The sequence below is a fragment of the Budorcas taxicolor genome, chromosome 24 (genome assembly GCF_023091745.1).
Source record: "Budorcas taxicolor isolate Tak-1 chromosome 24, Takin1.1, whole genome shotgun sequence".
Taxonomy (NCBI): domain Eukaryota; kingdom Metazoa; phylum Chordata; class Mammalia; order Artiodactyla; family Bovidae; genus Budorcas; species Budorcas taxicolor.
This window is the reverse complement of record NC_068933.1, coordinates 31,380,258-31,398,364: the sequence shown is the minus strand read 5'-3', so window position 1 is coordinate 31,398,364 and position 18,107 is coordinate 31,380,258. Positions and strand designations below refer to the sequence as shown.

The following is an 18,107-nucleotide window of genomic DNA, read 5'->3' as shown; positions in this document are numbered from 1 at the left end:
ATAAAAATAAATATTTAAAAAATCTTTTATTTATTTTGTTTTTATTTATTTTTTTAATATAAATTTATTTATTTTAATTGGAGGTTAATTACTTTACAATATTGTATTGGTTTTGCCATACATCAACATGAATCTGCCACAGGTACTGGGATAGTGAAAAATTCTAAGCAAAACCTAAAATGTTTTTAAATATAGTTGAAAATATTGAAAATATGAACTATAATATTAAACCTTTGGAATATCAAAAGACATCTAATACTCTGAGAAAAGACAAGTTACAAACTGGAAGAATATAGCTACAGTTCACATCATTGATGAAAATAGCATCAGAATATTTTAAGCTCTCCTAGAAATTAAGTAAGAAAAACCCCCACCAACAATCCAGTAAGAAAATGGGGAAAATGCATGGATAGGCATTTCACAGAAAGATGAAATACGTATGGGTAATGAAAATGAAGAGAAACTACACTCTTCGTGATAAGGGGCATGTAAATCAAAACCACAATGAGATTCCATTTTACACTGATTGCATTGTAAAGATGAAAAAGTATGACCATGTCAACTGTTAGAAAAAAGCACAGATGTTTAGATACACAAAGTCCCTTACACATTGCCAATAAGCTTCAAAAATGGTGCAAACACTTGGCAAAACATGGTATTATCTCCTAAAATGAACATTCACATTTTTTTATACCATTAAACCACCACTGCTCCTCCCCACACACACATAGACACTCTTGCACAGGTCCACCAAGAGCCATATACAGGCTATGTTAATAACAAAACTACTTTCAACAGAAAAATCTAGAAACAACTCAAATCACACCAAGAGTGCATAAATAAAGTTCACTCTGTCAATGAAATCACATAACAATGAGAAAAAAAGTAAAAGCATTAGTTGCTCAGTCATGTCCAACTTTTTGCAACCCTATGGACTAGAGTCCTCTAGGCTCCTCCTCCTCTGTCCATGGAATTCTCCAGGCAAGAATACTGGAGTGGGTAGCCATTCCTTTCTCCAAACACCAATTAACTATAGCAACACTCTGAAATATGAGTGTATTTTAGAAATATAAAATAAGGAGAGTCTAAGTACTACAATATTCCATTGGTGAGATCCTCCTTCTGCAAAAGTAAATATATTTAAACATTTTAAAAAGTATATATAAATGTAATAAAACTACAGGAGAGATAAAGAATGATAATAATGATGGACAAAAACTGAGAGCAGGATGAAATGTGGGAAAGACCATATAGTTAGATATAGATTGTGTCCTAAATTTTGTCTTGATGGTGACTTCATACATGCTGTGCTGGGCTAAGTCGTTTCAGTTGTGGCAACTCTTTGCAACCCTATGGACTGTAGCCTGCCAGGCCTCTCTATTCATGGGGATTCTCCAGGCAAGAATACTGGAGTGAGTTGCCATGCCCTCCTCCATGGGATCTTCAACCCACATCTCTTATGTCTCCTGCATTGGCAGGGGGATTCTTTACCACTAGCGCCACCTGGGAAGCCTGGTGAGTTCATGAACTGGGGCTTAAAACATTTTTAAAACGAACTAATCAGAAAAATAAATAACCAAAATGTGCTTATGTGTAAGTCAGTTACTAAGGTTGTTGTAAGAATTACGATAAATCCAATTCCAATTTCTTAACACCGAGAAAGAAAACTAAACCTGATCATGTCATCCCTCTGCTCAAAATCACCAAGAATTCAGAACTGACTTGGAGAAAAGGCAACTTCCTTAAAGCCAAATCCTTATGATAGACTATATAACACTTTTATTATCTGGCCCACTACCAACTGCAATATTTTGAAATTCTCTGAGTAAAAGAGAATTATCAATCCTCTTGACTAAAACTTCCTTTGTTCCCTTAAAACATATGTGGACAAGTGAGAGCTTTGCATATTTCCATATTTTAAATATCACTAGAGCTGGAACTTCTGTTTCCAGGAACAGTAAATTAGGTAACTTCAGCCAGTGTTCTACTAAGGATATATAAAAATACTAGATGAAATATGGAAACATCTCCTAATAAATCATAAGAGATAAAACCAGACCATGAATAATTACCAGGCCAAAACTGAGAACAAATCAAGGTCTTAGAGGTTAAGTCTGATTTTGTTTTTCTTTTTTTTTTTCCCCCTGAAAGCACTGAGTAGTTCAGAAGAAGCACGGACCAAAATGAGCTAACATATTTAGCTGATTCATTTTTTCTGTAAAGTAGAAACTAACACAACATTGTAAAGCAACTATACACCAATACAATTAATTTTAAAAATACCTATAAGATTGAAAAAGAATAAATAAGTAAAATAAACAGGTGAAACATGCTATCACCATGCTAAAGGTCAGCTGGTGGTATCACAGGGCAAAGTGTCCAAGAAAACCCCAGCTCTGCTCATGCACAAAATGAAGAGTGTGACACCTCCTCCGAATTTTAACCTGGCATAACTGAAGTATGGAGACACGGAAGTGTAAAACTGGATAAACTAGTTTTCAGCTGGACTTCCATCCTTAGACTGTTGCCTGCATGGTATAAAGAACCTCAAGCCTTGAATTTGGATTTATGTGGTCTTGAGGCAGAAGTGCCCCATTTTTCTTGGAAGAAATAAAGACATATCCTTTCTGTAAGAATATTTTTCTAGGCCACAAGTTATCTACATATATGTTTTGAAGATGAGAGTCAGCACATAATCTATGATAAGAAAGCACACAAAGAAAACAAGATACTGTGTGTAACATCCAGTACAAATAACTGACAATAAAAACCAAAGACGTATTGTCAAATACACACTATTGATATTATGTATAAAATAGGTAACTAATAAGAACATACTATATGGCACAGGGGACACTACTACTAAATGCACTGTGGTGATCTGAATGGGAAGGAAGTCCAAAAGGAAGGGGATATACGTACATATATAGCTGATCCATTTTGCTGTAAATTAGAAACTAACACCTCTTGCCTGGCAAATCCCATGGATGGAGGAGCCTGGTAGGCTGCAATCCATGGGGTCGCTAGGAGTCAGACATGACTGAGCGACTTCACTTTCACTTTTCACTTTCATGCATTGGAGAAGGAAATGGCAACCCACTCCAGTGTTCTTGCCTGGAGAATCCCAGGGAAGGGGGAACCTGGTGGGCTACTGTCTCTGGGGTCGCACAGAGTCAGACACGACTGAAGTGACTTAGCAGCAGCAGCAGCAGCAGAAACTAACACAGCATTGTAAAGCAACTATATGCCAATAAAATCAATTTAAAATATTCTTATAAGATTGAACAATAATAAATAAAATAAACGTGAAACATGCTATGACCATGTTAAGGTCAGCTGGGAAAAAAAAACAACAAAGACTCTAGGCATTGAATTACTAGTCACAAATTACAACATAATTATATTTATTTTATTGAAACAAATGATAAGCCTGGGAACACAAGAATCTAAAAACAGAATATCTGAAACAGAACCAAATATAAACTCTAGAAAACTAAAAAATAAGATAACTGAAATGAAAAACTCAGTGAGTGAGTCTGTAAACAGATTAAACACAAAGAGAGAAGTACTAAACTGGAAGGTAGGTCAGAATAAATTATCCAGAATGTAATACCGGGATACAAAAAAGAAAGGAAATATAAAAAAGAAGATAAGAAATATATTTGGTACAGTAAAGAAAAAGGACTAATACACTTATAATTGAATCCCCAGGAAAGGAGGGTGAAGAACATAGTGACAAGGGCAGTATTTGAAGAAATAATTGAGAATCTTCCAAAAATGGTGGAAAACACTGATCCAGAGACTCAGAAAGATTCATGAATACCAAGCACAATCAGTTCAGTTCAGTCACTCAGTCGTGTCTGACTGCAACCCCGTGGACTGCAGCATGCCAGGCCTCCCTGTCCATCACCAACTCCTGAAGTTTACTCAAACTCATGTCCAAGCACAATAAATTATCAGAAATTCAAATCTACACACATCATAGTCAAAGTTTAACATACTTTCATATTAAGTACTACATAAATCTTTTTTGAATCTACCTGCAATGCAGGAGACCCCGATTTGATCCCTGCGTCAGGAATACCCCCTGGAGAAGGGATAGGCTACCCACTCCAACTGGTAGCTCAGATTGTAAAGAATGCACCTGCGGTGTAGGAGACCTGGGTTTGATCCCTGGGTTGGGAAGATCCCCTGGAGAAGGAAAAGCTACCCATTCCAGTATTTTTGCCTGGAGAATTCCACAGACCGAGGAGCCTGACAGGCTGAAAGCAACTTTCACTTTCACTATGATCTTTTAAGAAGATAATTCATTAAAGATCATTGAACAGACTTCTTAACAGCAATAACAACACCAGGAAATCAACAGAATAATACTTAATGGTTCTTTAGGACAAAAGGTATTGGCTTAGAACCCTATATCCATAAAATCATCTTTCAAGAATGAGAACAAAATCAAGATGTCTTTACATTTAAATAAAAGATCTGTATTTAATTCAGGATAAAAATGGGGGAAAAAAGCATAATGGAAACCAGTATGAAGAAGAATATGTATCAGTTCAGTTCAGTCGCTCAGTCATGTCCGACTCTTTGTGACCCCATGAATCGCAGCACGCCAGGCCTCCCTGTCCATCACCAACTCCCGGAGTTCACTCAGACCTGCATCCATCAAGTCAGTGATGCCATCCAGCCATCTCATCCTCTGTCGTCCCCTTCTCCTCCTTCCCCCAATCCCTCCCAGCATCAGAGTCTTTTCCAATGAGTCAACTCTTCGCATGAGGTGGCCAAAGTACTGGAGTTTCAGCTTTAGCATCATTGCTTCCAAAGAAATCCCAGGGCTGATCTCCTTCAGAATAGATTGCTTGGATCTCCTTGCAGTCCAAGGGACTCTCAAGAATCTTCTCCAACACCATCAAAAGCATCAATTCTTTGGTACTCAGCCTTCTTCACAGTCAAACTCTCACATCCATACATGACCACAGGAAAAATACATATAACTGAATCACCTTGCTGTACACCAGAAACTAATACAATGCTATGAATCAACTACACTCCAATTTTTTTTAAAAAAAGGTCAGGATAACAGTCATTTCATAAGAAGGAATACAAATGGCTTATACATTTGAATATATTCTTGACCTCATTACTAACCAGAAAAATGAGATGAAAAACCACAACATGTTGATGTATGGCAAAACCAAAACCAATACAATATTGTAAAGTAAAATAATAATAATAATAATAAATGATAAATGGTTAAAATAAATAAATAAATAAAAGAAAAACCACAATATGAGACACTGTCTTATAAAAGGCTATTCTGAAGAATGAATGGCTCAAACGATGTATCCAAGTGTCAGGTAGGGTGGGAAGTTACATTTTAACTGGTAGTAAGGCTACAGGGCAACAGACACGCTCAGGGCTGCTGGTGGAAGTGCAGACACAACAGCAAAAACATTCTGGACGACTGACAGTTCTATTACAGGAAGATTTAGCACCCTGCAATTTTACTCCTGGGGACCAGGGCACATATACAAGAACTTTCAACGCAACATTCTTCATAATAGCCGAAATTGAGGAGAAATGTCAACCAACAGTAGAACGGATTAAGAAAAATTGTGGTGTATTCATATAATGGAATGCTTTACCGCACAGCAATGAAAATGAATAGGTACCGCTATACCCAGCTGCAACAAGGATGGATCTCACAAAAGCAATATTGAGGTAAATCAATCTGTATCCCATTTATGTGAGTTTAAAAACAGGAAAATTGTCAGGAGATAGGAATTAATAAATGTAAGGCATCAAGTCACAATCATAGTTACCTCTAGGAGCTAAAGATGGGCCAACAGTCAGGGAGGGTTTTGCTGGGAAGCTGGCAATAGAATATATCTTGATTTTGGTGATGGTTACATGGATTTTGCTTCACAATAATTCATTTTAATGTACACTGTAATTCTGTGTAATTTTCTGAGTTATAATTTAGGATAAAGAGTTTTCAACCTGGTACTTAATTATTATCCATGCTCCAATGACTTATGCACAACTCTTGGGAATTTTTCACTTAACTTTTACTCTTATGAGATTATTTAATCTTGAAAAAATTAGAAAATATTTATTGTTACACATGTGATGTAGATATTGGAAAATATTTAATGATACACATATGAAAATGAGGTGACCACTACATACTGAAAAAAAAAACAAATTTGAGGAAATGTACTGTTATCATAAAACCAACATTTATTAGCCATAATGATATACTCATTGCTGCTATAATTACAAATTAGAAGATAACTCTGTTGGAACAAAGTGAAGGAGACAAAGCAGTGTAGAGGACTGAATTATGTTCATCTGAAAAATATCAGGTCATGAGTAAATACTGTGTACAGCTAAGGAGTCCAAAGAGTGATAAAACATAAATTTAAACTTAAAAGAAATATTAAATCTAAAAGAGCTTAATTATTTCTGAGCAGTAAGGCTGGAAAAAACTGTAAGGGGTTGGTTAAATATTTGGTAGTAAGCATTGAAGTTCCAATATAATGGTCAGCTGGTGTGAAGAGCTGACTCGTTGGAAAAGGCCTTGATGCTGGGGAAGACTGAAGGCGAAAGGAAATGGGGGCAGCAGAGGGTGAGATGGTTAGACAGCAGCACCAGTGCATGGACATGAGTTTGAGCAAACTCAGGGAGATAGTGAAGGACAGGAAGCCTGCTGTGCTGCAGTTCGTGGGGATGCAAAGAGTCGAACACGACTTAACAACTGAACAACAGCATTTTGCTATTGATGTGCATGTTCATATGTTGCCTTCTGGAGCAGCACTATCTTCTGGATTCCTACATGGATCTGCTCCACCTCCCAGTGATTGTTGAATTAGGTGTCTCTTACATGTAATGACAATGTGCCTGTGTGTATACGATTTTAAGTGTGATGATGATGTGCCTGTGTGTACATGATTTTACATGTGATGACAATGTGCCTGTGTGTACATGATTTTACATGTAATGACAATGTGCCTGTGTGTACACGATTTTACGTGTGATGATGATGTGCCTGTGTGTACACGGTTTTCATTTATCCTGATCAGCATTACGGTACCTTTCCAATCTTACAATTGATATCATTTTTTGGTTCTAGGAAGTTTTCACTTTTTCATTTAATTGTGAAAAATTGCACATATACAAAGTGCATAGGATGTATGCATTCAATAAAAAGAATAACAAATCAATATTTATGTTTGACTGAGCTCAGCTGGGTAAGTCTTCTGCTCCACATGGTTTCATTGGAGCCAAGTACGTGACTGTGTTTACCTGAGAACCCTAGTGGGAAGAATTTCTGAAAAAAAGTGTCACTTACATGTTCATTAGAGCTGAAATCTGTGGCTCAGATGATAGAGAATCTGCCTGTAAGGCAGAAGACCTGGGTTTGATCCTTGGGTCAGGGAGATCCTCTGGAGAAGGGAATGGCAACCCACTCCAGGATTCTTGCCCAGAGAATTCCCATGGGGTCACAAAGAGTTGGACACAACTGAGCAACTAATAAATATACACACACACACAAACACCCACACACACACACACGTCCATTCCCTCAGCTGGACTTCTGGAGGAGCTGGCAGCTGGATGGCCCTCATTCCCCTCAGAGCAGCGGAACTTCTTACGTAGTGCTCCAGAGCATCAAAATACTGAGTGCAGAAGCACCCAGGCTTCTTATGGGTTGGCTCTTTAACTGGCTTGGTCATTTACATATATTTCACAGGTTAAAATGAGTCAGAAGTCCAGCTCAGATCAAGAGAAAGGAGAACAGAAGACTCCATTCTTGACGGGAGGAAGAGAGTGTGTGTAAACAGCTGGGAGGTATTTCTGGTAGTTATTAAAAAAAAAAAAACAAACAACTACCACTGTTTTCCCTCTGCTACATCCCCTTTATCAAGTTAAGCCAGAGGCCAGCCTGGATTCACTGAGAGAAGCAGTATGAATGTACAGTCAGGAAGGGCAATGTGAACTTTGGCATCAAAGGAAAGTCTACCAGAATCACAGTCTGTGATAATCACTTTAAAGCAAACAAATGGAGTGATGAGATAGGAGGATTCCAACAGGCTAACTTAGACAGTTTGGCCAGAGAAGGACTCTGAGTGCTGGGGGATGAAAATAAATCATTCACATCTAGTAGGGGAGCTTCTGAGCAAAAAGAACAGATCAATAAAGTAGCCTTTACAGAAGTTCAAGAGAGACAAGATAGGAACTTCTAATGGGGTTGTGATTGAGGAGCCTGGTGGGTCGAAGTGTTGGACGTGACTGAGTAACTAGCACTTTCACCTTCAGGGCAGACGAAATGATAGAAACAGAATTAGGGCAGGTACACAGGGTCTGAGGAAGAAAGGAATGTCCAAGACTATGCTTAGTTTTCTGTTTTAAGAATGCCCAAGACTGTGTTTAGTTTTCTGTTTTAAGGACTGGTATTGATGAGATGCCACTTGCTGAGATAATAAACGCTATTTGCTTTCTTTCTTGTTTTATTTTTAATTTGCCTTGTGACGTGGAAAAGCTGGACTTGAGATCATGAATTTACTTTTGAAAATGCTGAGTCTGAGGGGTCTTTGAAACACTGGGATGGAAATATCCAGTAAGCCACTAGTTGTGTGACTATGAAGCCACAAAGAATGTCCAGTGGGGATATCAATTTTGGAGTCTTCATAAAGTGAAGTGAAAGTCGCTCAGTCATGTCCGACTCTGCCAGAATACTGGAGTGGGTAGCCATTCCCTTCTCCAGGGGATCTTCCCAACTCAGGGATCGAACCCAGCTCTCCCACATTGTAGGCAGATTCTTTACCAGCTGAGCCACAAGAAAAGCCCAAGAATACTGGAGTGGGTAGCCTGTCCCTTCTCCAGCAGATCTTCCCGATCCAGGAATTGAACTAGGGTCTCCTGCATTGCAGGCAGATTCTTTACCAACTGAGCTATGAAGGGGAGTCTTCAGAATGTAGATGTAACTGACAGAAGTCTGGACAAGCCACTCCCAATGTTTGTGCCATTTAAGACATTTCAATCATTATCTTGACAAGTACCTATAATAACCTACATTATTCTATGAAAATACAGCAGTGGGTAAAAGATGTAACTTTCCATACATTTAATGATTTCCTCTCTGTCTCAACTGGATTACAATTATTAGCCTTTTATCACTGGTTTTAACACTCGGGTCTTTTGTTTGTTCACTATGTTTTAAAAAAGGGTCCTAGCAATGCAAAATTACTGAAAAGAGAGGCATGACAATGATTCTGAAGCAGAACTCTTGGCTGTCTATCTGCAGCACCGTAAAGGAATTCAGAAGGCTTAATGGTCATCTCATAACCGAGAGCCCAAGGTAATGGTTGGTTGAAGGTGTCATACTGTAAAGAGTACAGTGTTCAACTACGAAAGGCATGAAGAAGGCTGAGGTGACCCCACATGCAATCGTGGATAGGACCAAAATGTCATCTCATAGCTGCCTGACTTTAGTGATTGATGTCTGGATAATGGATTGACAATTTAGAAAAATAAAGAAGTTAGTTCTCTACACATTCACGTGTGTGCGTGCTCAGCTGTGTCTGAATCTTTGCAACCCCTTGGACTGTAGCAGACCAGATTCTTCTGCCTCCCAGATTTACCAGGCAAGAATACTGGAGCAGGTTGCCATTTCCTTCTCCATGGGGTCTTTCCAACCCAGGGATTGAATCATGTCACTTGCATTTCCTGTACTGGCAGCTGGATTTTTTTTTTTTTTTTTAAATCACTGAGCCCTTCCTACACATTACACAAAGCCAATTCCGGAGAGCTTAAATACAAAATATTTCAATATAAAAACCTAAAATGTTAAGAAATAGTAACTTAATTTTAGAACAGACAGATCTAAGAACATCAGAAAGGCAAGAAGTCAAAAGGGAAAGAGTTGCTAGATTGGAGTCTATGTAACTTGAATGCTTCTTTATTAAGATAAAAGCACACACAAAAATTAGAAGACAAAAGGGGAGGGAAATGTACAACATATGACACAAAGAAGCTAATATAAAAGTATACTAAGTGCTTAAAAGTCAGTAAAGTAACAGACCACCCTCCTTACATAAAAGAAATGAAGACACTTCCAAAAAAATCAGCAAATCATCAAAACACAAAAATTGCTCAACCTCATTAGGAACCAAAATTGTAAATACAGAACAATTAGAAACCCTTTTGCCTACTTAAAACTCTTTTTGTGTTAAAGAGGCACTTCCCAGTGTTCCACACACTATTTGACTTGGACTCTGGTCATAAAAAGATAAACCACATAGAAAAAACACATCTCATCAGACAATGCCTTCTGCATCTAGCTGAACTCTGCATTTGCAATCCTGAGAACTGACAGAATAATAATCATGAATTGCACCTGACTAGTGCACAAAATTATGGTTATACATAATCATATGTGTTATTGTTGTTGTTATTTAGTCACTAAGTTACTTCTGACTCTGTGTGACCCCACGGACTGCACCACTCCAGGCTCCTCTGTCCTCCACTCTCTCCCGGAGTTTGCTCAAATTCATGTCCATTGAGTTGGTGATGCTATCTAACCACCTCATCCTCTGGTGCTCCCTTCTCCTTTTGCCTTCAGCTTTTTGCAGCATCAGTCTTTTTCAATCACTTAAATAATATTAGAACCTGTACAGAAAAAAATCCGGCAAGATATAGTCCAGAATAATATTTTCATAGGTTAACTCTGGTCATGAACTGCTTTGTCTTTACTTTTTGCTGATTAATTACTTCCTACTTTTAAAGATCAATGGTGGAAGGGCAATTTTCTTCCATTAAAAATATTTGCACATATTTTAAGTATCCCCTGCTCATGGGCCATACAGATATACTTACTCTCCCAGGAAAACAATCTCAGTGTTGATCTCCCCTGCTTTGTGGCGGAGAAAGTTCCTCAGGAAAGCCATCACACTGTCCACAGTGATGTTTCCACACACCACGATGAACCTAGAGAGTGAGAGCAAGGTGTGGCGGGTCATCCCAGGAACAGTAGCATCTTCCAGTCTAGATTTAGAGATGGACTCTTAGCTTAGACAGTATGCAAAAAGCAGAGACATTACTTTGCCAACAAAGGTCTGTCTGGTCAAAGTCATGGTTTTTCCAGTGGTCATGTATGGATGTGAGAGTTGGACTATAAAGAAAGCTGAGGACCAAAGAAATGATGCTTTTGAACTGTGGTGTTGGGGGAGACTCTTGAGAGTCCCTTGGACTGCAAGGAGATCCAACCAGTCCATCCTAAAGGAATCAATCCTGAATATTCATTGGAAGGAATGATGTTGAAGCTGAAACTCCAATACTTTGGCCACCTGATGTGAAGAACTGACTCATTGGAAAAGACCCTGATGGTGGGAAAGATTGAAGGCAGGAGGAGAAGGGGATGACAGAGGATGAGATGGCTGGATGGCATCACTGACTCAATGGACATGAATTTGAGTAAACTCCAGGAGCTGGTGATAGACAGGGAGGCCTGGCAGGCTGCGGTCCATGGGGTTGCAGAGAGTCTGACATGACTGAGCGACTGAACTGAACTGAACTTAGCTTAAATTTAGTTTTAAATAAAGCTGGTATATGTTCCACCAAAATTTTAAATTAAAAAACACCAAGGACTGTATCTCTAATATACAAAAGCAGCCTCAGATTCTGTAGGGAATGATTCTACACTTTGAATTGCACCTAACTTTTTAGGCATATGAGGACAACTATTGCAACTGCTAGATTTTTCTTGCTTATTTACAACCTATGATGGACTTGCACGTGTGTTCATTACACTTGATTTTCCACTCGACTCCTGATTGCCTAGTGTAGTCTTTTTTCACTGACGAACAACTGATCATTGGCAAGACTCACTGATTTTCCCACAGTCACATACTATGGTTGAGCAGCACCAGAATCCAGGTTATTTTGGTTTATCTTCTGTATCTAAAATTACCCTGCTACTGCTGCTGCTAAGTCGCTTCAGTCGCAAGCGACCCCATAGACGGCAGCTCATCAGGCTCCCCCGTACCTGGGATTCTCCAGGCAAGAGCACTGGAGTGGGTTGTCATTTCCTTCTCCAACGCATGAAAGTGAAAAGTGAAAGGGAAGTTGCTCAGTCATATCCGACTCTTTGCAACTCCATGAACTGCAGCCCACCAGGCTCCTCCGTCCATGGGATTTTCCCAGCAAGAGAGCTGGAGTGGGGTGCCATCGCCTTCTCCGCTAAAATTACCCAGTGCTCACAAAAAAAGTGAGTTCAGTGGAGAGACATCTCAGACAGGCTCACAAATCTATTCATGTAACCTTTACAGTGAAAAAGAGCTGTCAGTTTCCTTAGGCTTAGTATACATAAGGAAGCTATCCCACTCCACCCCTATTAGTTATGTAAGAAAGCTGAAAGTCTAATTTTAGCCTCAAACTTAAATTTTTCAGACCTCACTGACTGACTTGGCATGTTTTATCCCTTTCTTTAGATGGGCCAGGTCAGATTTTGGCTTATTTAGTTCATTTCATTGTTTTCAATATTTGTTTTTCATTCATCTTGGCTTTTTATTTTCTCTCCCTACTCCTGAGCCAATCTTGGTTTTTATCCAACTGTGTTAAGACATCATCCCATAGGAGCTCATCTCCACTGTGCCTCTTTCCTCAACAGCAGGTAAGAATTGTTCCAAATTTAAGATTTCCAATTCATTATCTTGCTCTTGTTCAGTCACTAAGTCATGTTCGGCTCTCTGTGACCTCATGGACTGCAGCATGTCAGGCTTCCCTGTCCTTCACTGTCTCCCAGAGTTTGCTCAAACTCATGTCCATACAATCAGTGATGCTATCTAACCATCTCATCCTCTGCCACTCCCTTCTCCTCCTGCCTTCAATCTTTCCCAGCATCAGGGTCTTTTCCAATGAGTCAGCACTTCACGTCAGGTAGCCAAAGTATTGGAGTTTCAGCTTCAGCATCAGTCCTTTCAATAAATATTCAAGGTTGATTTCCTTTAGGATTGACTGGTTTGACCTTCTTCTTAGGTGTGAAAAATCATGATGGCAATGGAGGAAACATACATGCACAGAGAAATCATGTAAAAGTAACTCTGACTCCACTTTGCTCCTGGTAACAAATGGCTGTGGCGTGGACAGAACAGGTAATCTGTGACAGACTGGAGAAAAGAAATTCCTCCTCACTTGAGCAAACCTCTTTCTGTCATGAGCCCCACAAGCTTTAGGGGAGTTTGGGCTGAGACAACTGAATTGAATTAATTGTTTTCAATTCAAACCATGACTTTAACTTGACCCACTATGTAAAATCAGTCACGAGTCAACCATATGATTAGAATGAATAAAACCATTAGTGATGGTTTTATTACTAAGAGAACAGTCATGATAAGGAATGTGCAAATACTGGCACAATGAACATTTGACACTGAATGACAACATATCTGTAGTAATTTTAACTGATTTAATTTTCTTACGTGTCTCTAGATATATGAATCAAGTGGGAAATATCATCTTCTCATGGTATCTACTCTATCACAGCCCTCTTTTAGTGAGTGAGGATCCTGCCCATTTATCCACCTAGGCCAGGCAATAGTGTTCAAAAACAGACAGTGATCAGCAGAGTATGTCAAACTGCAGAAATTATATCCTAAAGCTACTTACTTCTTCCCTTTGACCACTTCATAGGAACTGGTATATTTCCTCTTGTTGGCTAGAAGTTCCACCATTTCGGGGACGTAGTTGGCGAACAGTACCTAGAAATGATCAGCAAATAAAACCTTAGGTCTCACTATGTCCAAGGATACTCCAAAATTCCAAGATGACAAAGGAGAAAGAAGGTCCATAAAATACTCTTTCTTATAACAAAGACATGACTATGAACCATGCTTTTAAAAGCACAGTTTAAAATTTAAAGAAATTTCTTCCTTTACTTCAGGCTTTGGATTTGGTGAAAATTCAACAGAATGTATTTCAACCTTCAAAATGATGAAAGCAAAGACAAGCAGTAAGACAACCTCCCCATCCGTTTGGTCCTGCCATCACTTCTAACGGCCCTTCTGACTCTTCCATTTGATCCTATTTGGGGCTTCGAGGGAAAAAAAAAAAAAGCACATGGGACAGAGTGGAACCCCACTAAGGGGAAATGATAGAAACGAGGGGATGTAACAATTATGTGGACAGCGGGATGGTCAGAAAAGTAGACTGGACTGGATGGGGGGGGGGAGTTTGGGGGAGAAAGGGTACATGTATATGTATGGCTGAGTCCCTCTGTGGTCCACCTAAAACTATCACAACACCGTTAATCGGTTATACTCCAATACAAAATAAAAAGGTAAAAAAAGAAAGGTATAATGGAGAACTCTGGGATGGTCTTTAAAGAATTGAAATTAAAGTCACTGAAAAAGGAGGCTTCCTTTGTCCTGGACACACTCCTGAACCAAGCACAGATGTTTGTAGTAAAATGTTGGTGTGGAGAGAGCTTACTCATCTGAGCTGGAAAGAACACTACATCCAGCAAGTCCCCTTCCTCCTTGGAAGAAAGACTTTAATCTGATGGGCAAAAGATGAAGGAAGATGCGGTTGCTCAGATCAGTGTAGAGGCTAATTAGGAAGGTCTGCTCTCCTCTGTCTACTACCTTCAACCCTGGCAATCAAGCAATTACGTCATGGGCTCCAGAGGATGCAGTCTGAAAAACATGGGATTCATTTATCTCTTCATTTTCATTTGACACCTGCTCTGAACAATGCAACACTTGCTCTTAAACCCACATCACTTTATTTCTCCCCATTAGCCAAATGTTTTGGGTATATGTAATGTAGTAATATTCAAAAGATACAGGAAATATTTCTCACCAGACTCCCGAAGGTGAAGACTATGATGAAAATCCGTCCTAGGGATGTCTTGGGTACCACATCTCCAAAACCCACAGTCGACATTGTTGCCATGATCAGGTAAATGGACTCAAAGAATGAGATGTTCTGTGAGTTTCTCCCTTTGAGCCAAGGATCACCGGAGTTTTCCACCTGTCCAAAGAAAGAAGACTCAGGCAAGGTCTGTAAACTGACTCCAAGGGAAAGTTTATAAAGAAAAGGCAAAACACTGGATTTGTTTCACTTAATTCAATCCAAATGATATAGTACATGATTCCCAGGTTGCTGTGAAGGGTGTGCAGATCGTGGGTAGTGATCGTGAAGTCGTGTGTCCCATCCAAATTTTTGCAGAGTGTGGGTAATGATTGTGAAGTCATGTTTCCCTTCCTTGTGATTATTGCTCAGATCTGAGGGGCTCAAATTGAACCCTGTAACTTGAACCGTGTAACTTGAACCCACGATGGGATGCTCTCTGGAGAAAATGGCTGGCAACCTCTCTTTTCCTTTCCTGTGGGTACTTCATCCAACCACGGAGCCATGGGACTCGGAGGCTGTCAGGCTGAGCACTTATTATTCATTGTCATTTTACAACAGGTCAGGCTCATCATGCGGAAACGCACAGTTACACAGGCACTTCATTTCAGGGAGCTTATGCACATGGATGCTGATGTATAAGGAAGAGCAAATAAGTTTTCCAGATTATTTTTCCTCTCTCTCTGGAAAAATATTTTCAGTGATTAAAAAGTAACTCTGAAATAAGCTGCAAGGATACACTGTATAAAATGGGGGATGTAGCCAATGTTTTACAGTAACCATAAATGGAGCATAATCTTTAAAAATTGTGAATTACTATACTGAAGGCTTACCAGGCGGCACTAGCAGTAAAGAACCCACCTGCCAAGGCAGGAGATATAAGAGACATGGGTTCGATTCCTGGGAAGATCTTCAGGAGAAGGAAATGGCAACCCACTCTAGTATTCTTGCCTGGAGAATCCTATGGACAGAGGAGCCTGGGGTTGGATATGACTGTAAATGGTAAATAATCTTTAAAAATTGTGAATCACTATATTGTACCCCTGTAAATTATATAATATTGTATGGAAACTATACTTCAATTAAAAAAAGAAACTCTGATAAATGTTTCCTCTGATTTTCCCGATTAGTCTTCACCTTTTTTTTTTTTTTGGCCACACACACGCAGGATCTTAGTTCCGCATGTCTTCACGTTTTAAGGAAACTAAGTTTATCAGATTTTTTTTTTTTACATTAAATAAAAAGAGTAAGTGAGGCAATGGCATTTGTGCTGTCTTTTCAGTCATGTCCAACTCTTTGAGACCCAAGGCTCTTCTGTCCATGGGACTCTCCTAGCAAGGATACTGGAGTGGATTGCCATTTCCTTCTCCAGGAGACCTTCCCAGGGATCAAACCCTCATCTCTTAGGCCTCCTATATTGGCAGGTGGGTTCTTTACCACTAGCATCATCTGGGAAGCTTTGTGGTACGTACAGGCTGTAGCTAATCGTCTAGGACCATGGTGGCCTTCAGAGAGCAGGTTGCCAAAAACTTGTGTTTTTGCAAAGAACCCAGAAATCTGGGTTTTTAATGTGACTTCCTTTTAAAAAGGTTAGCAACATGCATATTATCATATGTGAAACAGATCGCCAGTCAAGGTTTGATGCATGAGACAGGGTGCTCGGGGCTGGTGCACTGGGATGACCCTGAGGGATGGGATGGGGAGGGAGGTGGGAACGGGGTTCAGGATGGGGAACACATGTTCACCCATGGCTGATTCATGTCAGTGTATGGCAAAAACCACTACAGTAGTGTAAAGTAATTAACCTCCAATTAAATCAATACATTAAAAAAATGAAAAGGTTAGCAACCAATACAAAAATAGCAAACACAAAATGCAAACATGTTAGGGCCAATAAACAGGCCTGCAGGCCCCATTCAGCCTGGTAATTGCTACTGAAAGAAAAAACAAACAAAAACAAACACCTATTACCATGGTTTCTCCTTTAGCATCCTCTTGCCCTCTGTTCTGTGAGGGCCAACAGGTCTCTACAGGGAGACTGGTGACTGCTTCTCCCAGGGTGGACCCACGCTCTTGGGCTGACCTTCTAGATGCAGGAATCTACCTTTGCTACTGAGACATTTCTCAGGGAAACCGTGTCCTGCCTGCAAGAGGAGGAAGGGTGTGGCAGCCTTCATATTCCCTTTCTTCTTTAATTGATGTACAGTTGATTTATAATATTGAGTTCATTTTAGGTGTACATCGCAGTGGTTCAGTGATCTTCTTCTGATAATTTTTTATTATAGGTTATTACAAGATATTGAATATAACTCCCTTGCTATAAAGTAAATATATAGATATATATAAATACATAAATCTGCTCAGTTGTGCCCAACTCGTTGTGACCCCATGGACGGTAGCCCACCAGGCTCCTCTGTCCATGGGATTTCTCAGACAAGCATACTGGAGTGTGTTGCCATTTGTTCTCCAGGGGACCTTCCCGAACCAGGGATCGAACCCACATCTCCCCATCCCCTGTGCTGGCAGGTGGGTTCTTTGCCACTAGCGCCTCCTGGGGAGCCCTATAAAGTAAATACTTCCTGCTTACCTATTTTGTGCATTGTAGTTTGTTTCTTGAAACATCAAACACATTTGGTGTTTGACATTTTCCTTGATGAACTGAACATGGCTAAGTCTCTTTTTTTTTGGCTTATTTTTTCCTTTTTCTTGTTATTTTGAAATGGATTTTTGAGAGAAGAGCTCAAGTGGAAAAGACTTCTGCTCTGTTTTCTGTTTTGCTTTGCTTTTCTCAAAGGCCTTTGCAAGCTTTTAGCAGCCCACTTTACCTTCAGCATTTTCTAATGACCTCTCCTCAACTTTCCTGGAGCAGTTAAGTCCAGGAGTTTCTTTCCTATTGCTAAAATCCATTTATTATGTTGCTGATTACGTGAGATGAGAGCTAATCTTTCTTGTGGACAAAGGAGGCAGCTGTGTACTCAGATTGACTCCAGGAGAACCAAGAAAGTCCCCAAACTCCCCTTTGCAACTCAGCAACTGCTCCCCCCACAACCCTCCAGCTTTTCTAAATAAGAAATTCTCTCTGACCCTGTATTTCTTTATCTATTTATTTTTTATAATGATATTTATATCATTTATTACTCCTTTTGGAGGAGTAAATGGCAACCTACTCCAGTATTCTTGCCTGGAGAATCCCATGG

The 18,107-nt window shown here is 39.6% G+C and overlaps 1 protein-coding gene across 1 annotated transcript in view; it reads right to left on the bottom strand.

Moving 5' to 3' along the window:
• KCNU1 (potassium calcium-activated channel subfamily U member 1) overlaps positions 1–18,107 on the bottom strand; it is a 143,143-nt gene that overhangs the window by 100,695 nt on the left and 24,341 nt on the right. Inside the window, exons 8-10 of the mRNA XM_052661510.1 lie at positions 14,860–15,030; positions 13,669–13,760; positions 10,879–10,989 (exon numbers count right to left, since the gene is read on the bottom strand). Of these exons, the coding sequence (XP_052517470.1) occupies positions 10,879–10,989; positions 13,669–13,760; positions 14,860–15,030 (374 nt within the window). The remainder of the gene's footprint in view (positions 1–10,878; positions 10,990–13,668; positions 13,761–14,859; positions 15,031–18,107) is intronic.